This window comes from Drosophila teissieri, chromosome 4 (assembly GCF_016746235.2).
Source record: "Drosophila teissieri strain GT53w chromosome 4, Prin_Dtei_1.1, whole genome shotgun sequence".
Taxonomy (NCBI): Eukaryota; Metazoa; Arthropoda; class Insecta; order Diptera; family Drosophilidae; genus Drosophila; species Drosophila teissieri.
This window is the reverse complement of record NC_053033.1, coordinates 1,269,827-1,285,040: the sequence shown is the minus strand read 5'-3', so window position 1 is coordinate 1,285,040 and position 15,214 is coordinate 1,269,827. Positions and strand designations below refer to the sequence as shown.

Sequence of the window (15,214 nt, the reverse complement as noted above, 5' to 3'; positions counted from 1 at the left end):
GCGTTTTTAAATTTTGAATTAATAGTTTTAAGAATACAACAGGAAAAATTTTTAATTATTAAGTTTAGTCTGTATAAAATAAATTGTTTATTTAATCCAGTAATAGTATTTGATGCACATCCAGAAATTATTTACTTTTCTGTAGGTCCATCGGGGAAAGTTTTTTTAAGCAGTTTTAATGCACTATTGAATACAATTCCATCGATTTTATATACAAATACAAGTTTATTTAGAGTCTACTTTTCAGCATAGGAATACTAATTCCTATCTTACAATATTAGTAATATTTTTATTTCTTAGCCAGTTCCGCAGATAGCCAATCAAGTCCTTCATATAATCCGTGACCTTGGGTAGCACATGTAGATTGAATAAACCACTAAAAATATTTATACATAAGTAAATATCTGCGGAAGACAATTCTCACTTATACATACGTGGCGATTCCTTAATTGGTTAAGCCGCAACTTGTCCGTAAGCTCGGCAGCTGTCATTGCATTTGGTAGGTCCTGTTTGTTAGCAAAAATTAAAAGTACTGCATCCCTAAGCTCATCCTCCTGGAGCTGTGGGATAAATTATGGGATTGATTGACACGTATGAACATAAATTTCCTTAAATAAAATAGGTACCATGTTCTGTAGTTCTCTTTCAGCTTCAGTTATACGATCACGATCGTTGGAATCCACTACAAATATTAGACCCTGTGTATTTTGGAAATAGTGCCTCCACAACGGACGAATTTTGTCTTGGCCACCAACATCCCAAACGGTGAAACATATATTTTTATATTCCACAGTTTCAACATTGAAGCCTATAGTTGGTATGGTGGTTACAATTTCACCCAGTTTTAATTTGTAGAGAATAGTCGTTTTTCCCGCAGCATCTAAGCCAACTGTGTGTAAAAATATTTTATGTTATGTGCACGTTGATTGCAAGTACTTAAAAATTTATACTGAACTAAAGGTTAATATTTACATGTCGGAAATGCTAAACATTAACAACATACCCATAAGAATACGCATTTGTTTCTTTCCAAACAAACGTGTCAATAGACTAGATATGGTTAGTCCCATGTTTAATAAGATAATATTTTATTTCGTGTAGGGCAGAATTGGTCTCCAGTAAATTGACGTGTAAACTAGTCATTCGATTAGTAATGCTGCACATTCAAGAAAATTAGAACGATGATAAAAATGCCAATAAAATATAAATACTGCAAACAGTATATTTTGAGCATGGCCAGTTGAAACCACTGAAAAGAAACACAAAACTGCACCGACATTTAGTATGTTCTGACTTTGTATGCGGCATTAGATTTTTGCAAAAAGTTTAAACAAGTTTTTTGTAAGTGAAAAATTAAAAATATATTTAGAAAAGGGACACAAAAAGTTTTAGACGTACTGTGTCTTAGCAGGATATCCTCAAAGGCTCATACGAATGTGCTCTGTGGGACTTTAATATAATGCCGGAATCCTTTTACCAAAAAATTAGATTTATTTAAGCAAAGGGGTGCTTACACTGGGCTTTTTCATTGTGCTTTTAGTTCCATAAGCCGTAATTCCATAAAAGTGTTTTCCGGATGCTAACATCATTGCTACTACGGCGTCATTTACACTAAGTTTTATTGCCTATATAATAGCTATTTCATGTTATTGTCTAACTAAGATTTGCTGAAATTAGGCAAAGTATATGACAGACCATTTATTTAGGGTGGTATTGACTAAAAACTTTAAATTTTTAATATTTTTCTAAATAAGCCATATATGTTGCCTCCAATAAAAAAAAATAAAAAGTACGGTTAAGGTGTTGTGGAATATCCAGAAATTTGAATACCTATAGATAAAAAATAACGCACCCATAAACAGTCCCAGCGCACCAGAAGCTATGCTAATCATATGTAAGTTAAAACAGTTTAAGCATTCCCTAACTCATTACCTTAACTAAATATGGTCTGCACATAGTCTGCACAGGGCCTTATATGGTGTTTCTTTTTATCGCATTTCAAGTATTAATCTGTACTACACAGGAATCTAAAAATGTCGGATAAACATTCCCACGGTATTGACTACTGTATTTAAACTTACAACTGGTTTCTCAAAATCATAAGTAATCATTTTGCTGACAGAAGTAAGAAACTTAGTAAACAAATAAAATAATTAAATTTTTCTGGACTTTCGTTAAAGTGCACAGTTAATTAATGTGTATCATTTTATAATGAAGTAAATTTAAATCTATGTATATTTCTTGTGTATGTAAAAGTTATAATAAGAGTATTAAGGTCATGTGTGCCTTCCTGCGAAAAGGTTCCATATTTGTCCAGTTGGACATTCGAAATCTGTTCTAATCCGTTACAGAATGTGTATCTCTTAGATACAACCACATACACAAATAGATTTTTTCATGCATATGCAAGTACATATATATGCCAATACATTTTTGTAATCACGGGAACTAGAGTTTATAAAAAGTTGTACACTGTCTTGAATAAAATGTATTTTGGTGCTTTAACAAAGATCAGCTTAACTAAAAAAATTACCTTCTGAACAATAAAAAAATGGAATTTTTTAAAGTTGCGCTGCAGGGATCTTAAAATTCATTTGTTGGGGGACTGAAGTAATTTATTCCCATACATTTGTTCCCATACAAAGGTCTCCGTGTTTGTTGTTGCATTTGCCAAATGCCTACTGTTGTAGTGAGTTTAAAAACTAAAAAAATATATTGCCGCATATACTTTATTTTAGTTGATGAATGGACGAACAAGTGGCTGAATGAAACGGTCATATTAGTATGGGAAGTGGAAAACTTCAAACAGTTGGAAAAATTTGTTTCGCTAAATGCATTATAAATAGCCTCTATTTGGGTTTTCTTTTAAAGTGTATTTTGCCCATGCTAATAGACCATTTTTTTAATTTAATTGAAATAGAAAACGTCTTAGTAGACTGGTATGCTTTGCCTTTTGGTCAGAAGTGTTCGATAGTTAGGCAGACCCAGAAGTTACTCGTCAGCTTGAAGTGTTTGAAAGACATTTTAGTTGTTGCTGGCATAACCATTGTATAAGTAATGCCATAACCATAACAATAAAATGAAAATGAAGTAGAATAATTTTTCCTAAATTGTTGGCGTAGTAAATTTTAATTTTTATCGCTGTATAACTTTTTAAAGTATATTAAATAAATTGTATTAATATTTAATCACAAATTTTTAAATATACTGAATTAAAAACAAATTCAGTATAAAATATGATCCAATTTGACCAAAAATACACATATTTGAATTATATTGTGTATTGTTAACTTGAATTTTGGAAGGTTTTTTTTTTGTTGCCAAAAGATATTTCACGCAATCCATCAGCACCTAAAATAAAAAAATATGTACATAACGATGACAAGGGTAAAAAATTTACTATTAAGCAACGAAATAATTTGTCGAGGCCATTGAGTCATTTTACTTTTGGCGACCCTCATCATTATAATATGAATTAATTTTTGTTTCGAGAATTCGTCATTTATTAAACGACTATGCTTGTTTGGCCTGTGTAAAGCGATATATAAAAATATATTGGGAACAACTTTTCTTAAGCAATAACATATAGTTAATTAAAATAATCACTAGCACTTTTAAAAACTCTTCCGTATATCCCGAAACAGAAAACCATGCTTAAACAGGCAAAATTTTTTTGCATGTTCCGTTGCGCCGGGTATTGACATGTTAACCACACTCGGTCTAGGCGAACCGTTACTTAAAACATACTGTTATAGATTGGATAGGAGTGATGGTAGCCGACCCAGTCGGCTCTAATGATATAAGCGCCAATTTTGTGTTGATTTTATGTTGGTATAAATGGGTAACGTATTGTTTATATATAAACGTATATATTATTATTATTTATGTCCTGGAGAAGGGAAGACAGATTTATTAGGATTTATTAATAACTGTCGATCATTAATAGCTGTCATTGCTTTTAAATGTTTATTGCTTTTAAATTAAAATAATAAAAGAAGTTAAGAAACTCAAAAAAATGGGGATATTTACGGTATTTTCGTTTAAGTCTGTTTTCATTTTAATTTGAAATCCATTTTCTTTTTCAGCAAAATAAATATATTAGGTCTTGGTATTCAAAGAACTTCGTTCAGAGCCATGACGTTTCACAAATGCTTTGGTTTAGTCTGCATTGTAGTAATGTTGGGCGAACTCCTGGTCGCTGGAGTCGTAACGTCCAACGAAAATGATGATGAATATTTAATACAAAAAGGTATTGTATACAGCTTTACTTTATTACAATAACATTTTGAATTTAATTCCCTTCCCGCACTTGTAAATAAAACAAAATAGAAGGCTACAGTTAAGTTTCTGCGAAAAAGAAATTTCAATTTTTTTTTTACATATAAAAAAAAAAATGAAACAGTTTTATGCGTGGGAGAGCATAAAATGTTTTTTTGTATTCCGATAGAAGTTGGCCAAACAAAAAGCGGCCATTGACTTTTCAACGAATCTAGTATTCCCTTTTACTCTACGAGTTAGGTAAAAGTTGTAGTGAAGAACTCGAGTATCAGATATCAGTATATTAATAACTTAGTAAAATATTTGAAACTAACACATATACATATTATTATTTTATTTATAACATCCTTAGAACTGTATAATGAGAGCTTTATTAAAAATCAAGTTGTAAAAGGAATGTATACAATTACTTGTTATTTTTCAGAAATCATATTAGAAAAGTCATATCACGGTTTAATTCGAGAAAACGAAACACTTGTAGAAATAACTCCTCTTATTAAAGTGAACGAAGAGAAAATTTGTAACTTTCATATTCTCAAAAAGCCGTATCATGAAATTCCGTTTGAGGTAAGTTTTACTTACTTTTTATTAACGTAATAACTTGCACTTTATATTTTAGATTGAATTGGTTAATGACCTAGGTATTTTAAAAGCACGTCGAATGTTGAATTGCGAGAATCGCAAAAGTTATCATTTCGAAATCGTTGCGGTTTACTGTGATGGAACACCCTCGAATTCAGCCAATGTTCATATTAGTGTTATCGATGTAAATGAGTACGCACCAACATTCTTAGAACCGTCTTATGTAACTGAAGTAGACGAGGGAAGACTTTATAACGAGATCTTAAGAGTCGAAGCTTCCGATAAAGACTGCACTCCACTCTTTGGTGATGTTTGCAAATATGAGATTCTGAACAATGATGAGCCATTCTCAATAGATAACGAAGGTTCAATTAAAAACACTGAACCACTTTCTCACAAGGCTTCTCATAACCATATTCTATCTGTTGTTGCCTATGATTGTGCAATGAAGGAATCTGCAGCTATTATGGTCAGTATTAAAGTTCGACGCGTTTGTGAAACAAAGTATTTAGGCATGCCAGAACGAATTGACTACACGGTATGTATACATAGCCAAATTGAATGCAACTAAATTTGAATTATTGTTATTTGTGTTTTCAGTCTGGGAGCACTGAAAGTCTTCAATTGTTTCCTAATGCTCGTCTTGATTTATGTGACATTTCTTGCAAAAATGAAGACCTTACGATTCATTCTTCTATAGCTCTTAAGGTAAGCCTATCAATATTAATTTCAAATAACGATTGGTCCGATTACAAGTAATTGACGTTCAAACTCTTTGTAACTAGAAATTTGACTTGTAGATATATAATATTATAAATTAAAATTATTTAAATTTTTCTTTAATATTTGCTTATAAGAAAAAAGTTCGAAAAAATAAGATTTTGTCAAATTAAACATCAAAAATATAAAGCGAATTTCGGTTTTCATATATTTTTTTGCACCTTCAACTCAAGATACAATAAATTCTATACATTATTATACCCGTTACTCGTAGAGTAAAAGGGTATACTAGATTCGTTGAAAAGTATTTAACAGGCAGAAGGAAGCGTTTCCGACCATATAAAGTATATATATTCTTGATCAGGATCAGTAGCCGAGTCGATCTGGCTATGTCCGTCTGTCCGTCTGTCTGTCCGTCTGTCCGTATGAACGTCGAGATCTCAGGAACTACAAAAGCTAGAAAGTTGAGATTAAGCATACAGACTTCAGGGACATAGACACAGCGCAAGTTTGTCGATTCATGTTGCCACGCCCACTCTAACGCCCACAAACCGCCCAAAACTGCCACGTCCACACTTTTGACAAATGTTTTGATATTTTTTCATTTTTGTATTAGTCTTGTAAATATCTAACGATTTGCCAAAAATCTTTTTGCCACGCCCTCTTTAACGCCCACAAACCGCCCAAAACTGCCACGTCCACACTTTTGACAAATGTTTCGATATTTTTTCATTTTTGTATTAGTCTTGTAAATTTCTATCGATTTGCCAAAAACTTTTTGCCACGCCCACTCTAAAGCCCACAAAACCGCCCAAAACTGTATGTGCTAAAGGCTCCCCTTCGCACTTCGAATAGCTGAGTAACGGGTATCAGATAGTCGGGGAACTCGACTATAGCGTTCTCTCTTGTTTTTTAATATTTTTGGATTTTTCAAAAGTGTGGGCATGGCAGTTTTGGGAAGGTTGGGCGTTGAAGTGGGCGTGGCAACCATCAGAATTAAACGTGCACAATATAAGCGTTACTCGAATCTACATGTTCCCGAGCTCACAGTGTTCATATGAACAGACAGACAGATCGACCGGGTACTGATCCTGATCACGAATATATATACTTTCTACGTTTAATATTTTAAACGCTTTTCACCGAATTTAACGTAAACATTTATTTTGCACATTCTGGCAGGATACAAACTTTATCGTCCTGTTATCTTAAGTGCTTGCTTCAGGGATTATTTTTGTGACCGTATTCGGAATCTGTGCATTGCAATCAGCCAAATATTATATTGGGTCCAATGATTATAATTTGTTCTTGTTATTTATATTTTCAGACAAAGCACATCTCATTTGGGTGCGATCGGGACATATCGAATTGCACTGCAAGCCAAAAAGTGAAAGACCTTTTACCACATGGCGCAGAATGGACTAAAGAGTTAAGCTATGACGAAGGTGTAGAACCCATATTTCACTTTGATGGGTCTACTGGAGTAGTAGTTCCTGCCACTGTTATTGACCATTACGATTTTTCATCACAACCTTTCAGCATTCTTACCTTGTTTCGACACAATAGTCAGGGTGTAAATAATAAACATGTTAAGGAGCATATTGTCTGCAGTGCGGACGACCACAAAATGAACCGTCATCATATGGCACTATTCGTTCGCAATTGTCGGCTTATTTTTTTATTAAGAAAAAATTTTAACGAAGGTGATTTAAATATCTTTAGTCCTGCTGAATGGCGTTGGAAAATACCGGAGGTCTGTGACAATGAATGGCATCACTATGTTCTTAATGTTGAAGATCCGTCCAAAGTTGATTTATTTATTGACGGCGTACGTTTCGAAAATTCTATTGAAGATCGTCATAGCAACCCAGAAGTAATTGACGACTGGCCCTTACACGCAGCCCACGGAGTAAATACTTCCTTAGCTATTGGTGCCTGCTACCAAAGCTTGGAAAATAGACTGAAACATGGCTTCAATGGAGATATTTCTGAGGTAAAAGTCTCCATCAACAGTGTTTTGACCGCAGAGGACATTAAATGTGGAACCACCTGTGCTGAACATTTATTACCTCCAAAGCCGTTGCAAAGTAATGATGAAAAATCGGATTATGCAAACACCCAGATTAAAGAAAATATTGAAATGAACGAAATTTACATTGCGGCGAAAAACAAACATGATATTGAACAATTGATGCGAAAAATTCAGTATATTAACATTAAACAAAAGCCCACGGTAGGACGCCGAAACATAGAAGTGCGTACAACGCTGACTTGTAATAATGAAAGTTCCCTTCGCTTGCCACCAATTGAGACATATATTATGGTTAACGAACCGATAGCTTCACTCGGCATTGATATTGATGTCGGCTCAACGTCGGTAAATAAAAAACTAAATTTGTCATTAAAAGATAACATAAATTCAAATCAATCTTACAGCTGGAAACCTCCTATCTAACTCCGCAATCGAATTCCCCCAAAATAGCAATATCTGGTACGTAAATCACAATTACAATAGATTTTAAGATAGATTTCTGTTGTATTAAACAATTATAATATAAATTTTTACTTTACAAGTAACGAACATGTAGCTTTAGTGCTACTATACAGTTCTGTCTAATATTTTAAACCATACATATGTACTTTATAGAGTCTGGCCCCTTTTTTTCTACATGAATCACTTTCCATGAATGTAGTCCGATATCGCAGTAATAAAATAGTGTCGTATTTGGTTGATATAGAAAGTCATTGACGCTAGGAATCATTACATTTTCCTAATTACATTTTTGAGAGAGATCGTGTCAAAAGTGTTGTTGAAAGTATCGGTCGTGCAGCCGAAGCCGAAGTAATTTATGCTTCTATCAAATAAATATGAAATACGTGTTTCAAACAATAAATTAGTCATTAAATAAAAGAAATCCAAGATTTTAAAAGTGGTTGGAATCACGGTTCGTTTTCGCAAAACAGTTTGGACGTTAGGGTGGGCGTGGCAAGGAGTATTTTGACGTTAAAACGGACAGACAGATGGACATGACCAGATTGACTCGGCTATTGATACTTAATATGGTCGAAAACGCTTCCTTACATTACATTACATAACGGGTATAAAATGAAATTTTAAAAAAATACTAATAATTGAAAATAATTTTGGTAGGTTTTTGTGGTGGGTTGCCGTTACAGTTGGCGTGGTCGACGTTAACTTCCGTATGTGCATAAGCATATCCCAAATCTTTTGCTGTTACACTAAAACTAATTGGTGTGAAAATATCTAATATAAATAATTATGAATATCAAAAGAAGTTACATATCCAATTGTTTAATTTATTTTAATATGTTCTTTCCCGTTATTTGATTTTAGGAACTTCAAACAAGCTGGTATCATATCAAGAAATTAAATTGGGAGTACACATTTTGGAAAAGACTTGCATTGACTCGCTATCTAAAAATAATGGAAAATTAGAAGAGAAAAATCATCTTGACTCCTGCACTGTTGTTGTATTTCCTTCTTTGAATCCCGATCATGAGGACATTCAAATAGATGGAGACGAGTCATTGTCTTCTAGCATGGATATTAAGACCAATATTAATAAGGATGGTGTCGAAATGATTGGAAAGGATACCATTAGCAATTATATAAATGTGTTACGGTCCCTTGTGTATAGTAATAAGAAACCTGCTTATTATCTTAACCGTGTTTTTAAGCTTTCTTGTGCCCAACAAAGTTCCCAATTTAAAAGTGGGGAATATACACTCACACTTACTGTATTGCATCCTAAACAGACATTGTTTAAGTCAACAAATGTACTTCCTTCTCCATCTTTATCTAAAGTAAATTCGATTAGCAACATTAATACTGAAACAACATTTCACCTGAACAGTGGTTCGATAAATAGCAATGATAATCAGTCAACTGGTGGGTTCCTAATACTTACATATAAAAATATGTATTATATATTTAAAATTTATCTATTTTCTTCAGATTCTAAGGTATACTCATATTCCCTTCTGCATACAAACAATGTGCAAGAACCAAAATCTCACATTCATTCTTTTGTACACACAGGTAAATGGAAATGCCAAAGAAATTTGTATAAACATCTGTAGAAACTTAAATCCTTTTTTTAGCTGAAGGGTCACACGTTACAATGCTTATAATTCTTGTAAGTGTTTTTTTGGCGGTATTACTTTGTGGAGTCTCGATTGCACGTTTAAAAAACAGCCAGAAATATATTGAACGCCATCAACCATGTCCAAAAGTAAGTATATTTACAACCATATGATTATACCCGTGCAATTCGAATATTTTCGCTTAGAAGTTTGAATCGCGAGATCCACTTAAGTCCATATAAAGTATATATATTCTTGATCAGAATCTCAACTGATCCGATCCGATATAGCCATGTCTGTCTCCCCGTTTCAGCACAAACTAGTTGAGATATATTAAGCTTAAAAATTCTTGATAAGTATCATTATCTATATAGTTCGGCCAGTTTATTTTGGTAATATGTTAATTTTAAAAGGATCATCTTTCTTACTAATGAATTTTTGTTTTCTTAGATTTCCGATGATGGTTTAGTTTGGGATGACTCAGCTTTGACCATAACTATAAATCCCATACAAACAGATGTTACATCTGACGCGAGTTCTGAATCAGAGAATTCTGAATCTGAGGAGGATGAAGGTATAGTAAATACTCATTAAATATAATTAAAATGTTTAAGAGATATCTTTGGCACTAGCTTTAAAGGACGGATTCACCCACATTAATCAACTCGAATGGGATAACTCCAATATTTTCCAACAGTAAATTACGTAATGAATATTTTTCTCAACACTGGAACTAAAATATGTAAATGTGCTTATAAAATATAAACCACTAAATCAACCAATATGCAGAAGGTAATAAATGAGGTATAAACAGTCTGCATATATTCATGCACATTTAATTGTAAAGACGCGCATTTATAGTTTGTTTTGCAATAAAACATTTTTGTTGCAATTGTTTAATTGTAAAAACTAAGTCAGTGGAAGTGCGTAACACACCATATGCATGTACGTAAAATAATATCGCGAACAAAAATATAGCTAAGAAATAGTACAATTATTATGTAACCAGCGCCGCTAGATCCATAAATAATAAAAGCTATAGGCATAAAAATATATACACGTAAGATCAATTTAATTTATAGTTTGTCCAGCTCTGACCTAAAAATGTAAAATGCGCATGTCTAAATTTCAACTGCATTCTTTCGCTAATGCATAGAAGGAGGATTCTCCGTCCCAATAATTTAAGCCAAACATTTTAATATAACAAATTTTGAAAAGAATCGTAATAGCCAAAATTGGGAGTTATTTAATAAAGCTGAACTTGTTATTGATTTATTATTTTTCAAGTATACAACTTAGATTAAGGAACATATCGAAGGTATAATAATTTTATTTTTCAATCGACCATAAATTTATGAATTTGAAAATGTACCATTAAAATCGCATTTTTAATTGGTTTATTTAATGTTACTCTATTTTGGAATATATCTGGCCTATTCTGTTTTGAATGGAGACGCGGGAATGGTCTTAACAAAGGAAGCAAAAAAAAACAATTTTCGCAAGGGAAAATTCCAGTTTTACTCTTAATAAAAATTGCGGAGGGTATGTTGATATCAGTCAAAAGTTTTTAACGCACTGAAGGAGACATTTGCGACCATAAAAAGTATTTATGTTCTTGAGCAGTATCATCATCCGAGTTAATATATCCTGTCCGTCCGTCCCTTTCTGATGAAATTAATGGAAAACAAATCATAACTTCGATAGTTTTGATCATTAAGTTTTCTAATTCAGGTTAATCAGTTTTCTAACGATATGTAATTTCGTTAGCAAAACGCTACCATAGCAACAGTCGAAATATTGATATTATATACTAGGAGATAAATCATAGTTTTGTTGTTTGATTTTTATAAAGAGCTCTTAGTCGGTAGTTATACCCGTTACTCGTAGAATAAAAGGGTATGCTAGAGGGAAGCGTTTCCGACTATATATGTAAATATATATATTCTTGATCATGATTAATAGCCGAGTCGATCTGGCCATGTCCGTCTGTCTGTGCGTCTGTATGAACGTCGAGATCTCAGAAACTGGAAAAGCTAGAAATTTGAGATTGAGCATGCAGACTCCAGGGACATAGACGCAGAACAAGTTTGTTGCCACGCCCACTGTAACGCCCACGAGCCCGCCAAAACTGCCACGCCCACACTTTTGAAAAATGTTTTGATATTTTTTCATTTTTTCTTAGTATTGTAAAGTTCTATCGATTTGCCAAAAAAAACTTTGTGCCACGCCCACTCTAACGCCCAAAAACCGGCCAATGCTGCCACGCCCACCCATTTGAAAAAGTTGTTGATATTTTTTAATTTTTTTATTAGTCTTGTGAATTTTTTATCGATTTGCCAAAAGAACTTTTTGCCACGCCCCCAAACCGCCAAAAACTGTTAGTGTTCAAGAGTCTCGGGGAACTCGACTATAGCGTTCTCTCCTGTTTTTGTAATATATACTGCAGGTTATATAAGCACAGGATTGTTGAAGATAGCTTCCTTTCTTGCTTTTGTTGTTTTAATCATAGTATGTAAATTGATATAAATTGTTACAAATATGGTTTCCAAAAGACTTGGAAATTCTGCAACTTTAGCTAAATTCCTTATAAAAATGTTTCTACAAAGTAATCGAAATTTAAATTAATATATTATTGGATTAGACTTTAGGGATTTTTCCTAGGTTTTTGATTCAAATTTTTTGAATACTTGGAGTACACTCACTATCATTTGCACCGTATACAAAAACGATATGATAAATTCGAGGAGATCACAAGTTCGGAGACGATCACATTTTTGCCAAGTAAGTTAAGTTGATGTGATCAAAATGTCGGCATTTAGATTGAATTGACGCCAAAACTGGTGGCAGGTGTCTGATCCGTAAGTAATGTGCCTTCAGTACCAATCAATACGCCTAGAAAAAAAAACATAACAAACAAAAAAACATGTAACATATATGATACATTATTTTTTACAACATTTTACATAAGATTTTCGTACCATACCTGAAGATAATTCATCAATACTTTTTTTTTGTACTTGAAGATAATTTATCAATAATTTAACTTATAGAAAATACTCTGCAAATAACAAAAAACGCCTATTCTGCTAAGATTAAATTTAATTTAATAAGTTAAAGTTTCCAGCCTTCACACTATATTTGTTTTTAACTTTAGGAGCAACAAAATAATATATTCATCGAAAGGGAAATTAAGCTAAAATCGACAGCTCGCCGGTAGACTTTAGAAAGCATATTGTCTCTCTTTCTCTTTTCTTTACGACTTTCTTCTACAGTTTTAATACCGATATACTTTCGTTTGAAAATCGAAAAAGAAACGAAGCTAAAATTGATAACTAGCCGATAATTTTAAGACAGCATTTAATACGCAGTTATAAAGTAATTATACCCGTTACTCGTAGAGTAAAAGGGTATACTACATTCGTTGAAAAGTATGTAATAGGCAGAAGCGTTTCCGACCAAATAAAGTACATATATTCTTGATAAGGATCAATAGCCGAGTCGATCTGGCCATGTCCGTCTGTCCCTATGAACGTCGAGATCTCAGGAACTATAGAAGTTAGAAAGCTGAGATTACGCATACAGATTCTTAGAGACATAGAGACGCCCACAAACCGTCTAAAACTGCCACGCCCATACTTTTGAAAAATGTTTTGATATTTTTTCACATTTTTGTTACTCTTGTAAATTCTCTTGATTTGCCAAAAAACTTTTTGCCACGCCCACTTAACCGTCAAAAACTGTCCGTGTTGAAGAGTCTCCTTCGCACTTCCACTAGCTGAGTAACGGGTATCAGATAGTCGGGGAACTCGACTATAGCGGTCTCTCTTGTTTTTCTTATATATACTTATCAATTTTTTATAATTACTAAGCTTGTGCGAACTTCTTTTGGTTATAGTATTCAGGTAATGTTAAGATAAGAGTGGAATAATGAAAAATCTTGACAAAAACTTCTGATATCAAACAAATACACCTCTGGACGAGTTAAAACAACATAAAACAGTTCTGATATAAACTTTTGAGTCAAATCACGGTTTTGCATTGACTGTATAAATACACTATAAGCACGAAAATGGACCTGCAATAAGTAAATAATAAACTTCTAATAATAAAACGTAAAAATTTTGGCGTGGTCTAATGACACCAAATTTGCCATAACGTTAAATCAATAAATATTATTTAATTATAATCTTACAAATATAAACAAAATGCAGCAATTTTAAAATCTTACAATCTTATCTTACAAATATAAACAAAATGCAGCAATTTTTTAAAAGAAAATTTGAAGTTGAAGAGCTAGCAGCTTCTCAATACAGCAGTTGTTATAATATCAATGGTCATCCGACCATGACCGCCAATGTCAAATAACATTTAAGGTGATCCATAAAATCACGCTACACTACATAACATTCCCTATCCGTAGATCGCTTCAGTTTCTAACCGGACAAGCCCTTAGCGGTGTTCCACACTAGACATTCGATGTTGCTATATTTGAAACTAATTTTCGAACCCAGATTGAGCGATGTCACTGTTTACTTTTATTTATTTTTACGCCAACATTCTGAACCGTTATTAATAAAAGCCTAGAAAAAAACACAATTTTAAAAAAAAACAAGAAAGAGCGCTCCAGTAATAATCGTCCTCGACTATCACATACCCGTTACTCAGCTAGTGGGAGTACGAACGAGAAAGTTAAACAATCCTTTTGGCATATCGATAAAAATTGAAATAGAAAGCTGTCACGCCACACTTTTGAAAAAGGTTTTGATAATTTTTCCTTAGTCTTGTAAATTTTCTATCGATTTGCTAAAAAACTTTTTTGTCACGCTACTCTAACGCCCAAAAACCGCCAAAAACTGTCAGTGTTGTAGTCTATCCTTTTCTCTCCCCCTACGTGGGTAACGAGTATCAGATAGTCGGGGAACTCGACTATATCGTTCTCTCTTGTTTTTATGTTGATTTTACCAGCGCTGCCCTGGTCGCGTCAATTGAAATACGAAATGTTTATATAATTTGCTTAACTTGTCAATTTATTAAGATTCATAAATGTTTATGTCTAAATACATTTAAATTTGGTTTGTGCTTTCCTATTATAACTTGTTGTTAAAACTAGCCTAAGTCTAAATATATTGAACAACGAATCGAATTTAAATTAAAAATTGCGTTCAAAGTCTACTAGAGTATTTTAATACGGAATATAAACACTAATTTGAAAGCATTTATATAATTTTCAACTAATGGGCCATTCTTTCATGAAACAATGTTCCAAGTTTTTGATTTTAGACGTGTATATTAAAAAGCCCAAGAGAACCTTGTGTGTGGTAGCCGATTTTTTTCTAAACAAACAAAAAATTTCAAGTAAAATATATCTAAACGTTTTCAGTGTTAATTGTTATTTTAAAACTATAGAAATGCTTTTAATAAAGCAGTGTGTTATTAGGTTTGCACAAAATTTCTTTTAGCCTAAGTAACTAATTTTTTTAGTTCAGCAATCAAAGTATTTTACCTTGATCTTCGTTAAGTAGATCAAAAT

The 15,214-nt window shown here is 32.9% G+C and overlaps 2 protein-coding genes across 3 annotated transcripts; one reads left to right on the top strand and one right to left on the bottom strand.

Moving 5' to 3' along the window:
• Nucleotides 1–205: 205 nt before the first annotated feature.
• On the bottom strand, nt 206–1,165 carry LOC122622863 (ADP-ribosylation factor 2). Its single transcript, XM_043801475.1, has 4 exons — nt 1,004–1,165; nt 627–889; nt 435–560; nt 206–376 (listed from the first exon to the last, which is right to left on the bottom strand). Exons 1-4 carry the CDS (start codon nt 1,068–1,070, stop codon nt 290–292), a joined length of 543 nt encoding a protein of 180 aa, XP_043657410.1. The 5' UTR covers nt 1,071–1,165; the 3' UTR covers nt 206–289.
• An 838-nt stretch (nt 1,166–2,003) lies between these two features.
• Nucleotides 2,004–11,055, top strand: LOC122622835 (calsyntenin-1). Of its 2 annotated transcripts, none has more exons than XM_043801395.1 (12): nt 2,004–2,124; nt 4,086–4,249; nt 4,703–4,845; nt 4,898–5,398; nt 5,461–5,568; nt 6,908–7,957; nt 8,017–8,071; nt 8,936–9,490; nt 9,557–9,640; nt 9,703–9,833; nt 10,135–10,258; nt 10,317–11,055. In XM_043801395.1, the coding sequence occupies exons 2-12, from the start codon at nt 4,135–4,137 to the stop codon at nt 10,382–10,384; spliced, it is 2,934 nt and encodes a 977-aa protein (XP_043657330.1). In that variant the 5' UTR covers nt 2,004–2,124; nt 4,086–4,134; the 3' UTR covers nt 10,385–11,055. The 2 variants fall into 2 exon arrangements, with proteins under 2 accessions (XP_043657330.1, XP_043657331.1); XM_043801396.1 differs by having other exon boundaries at nt 2,013–2,055.
• The last annotated feature ends 4,159 nt before the right edge of the window (nt 11,056–15,214 follow it).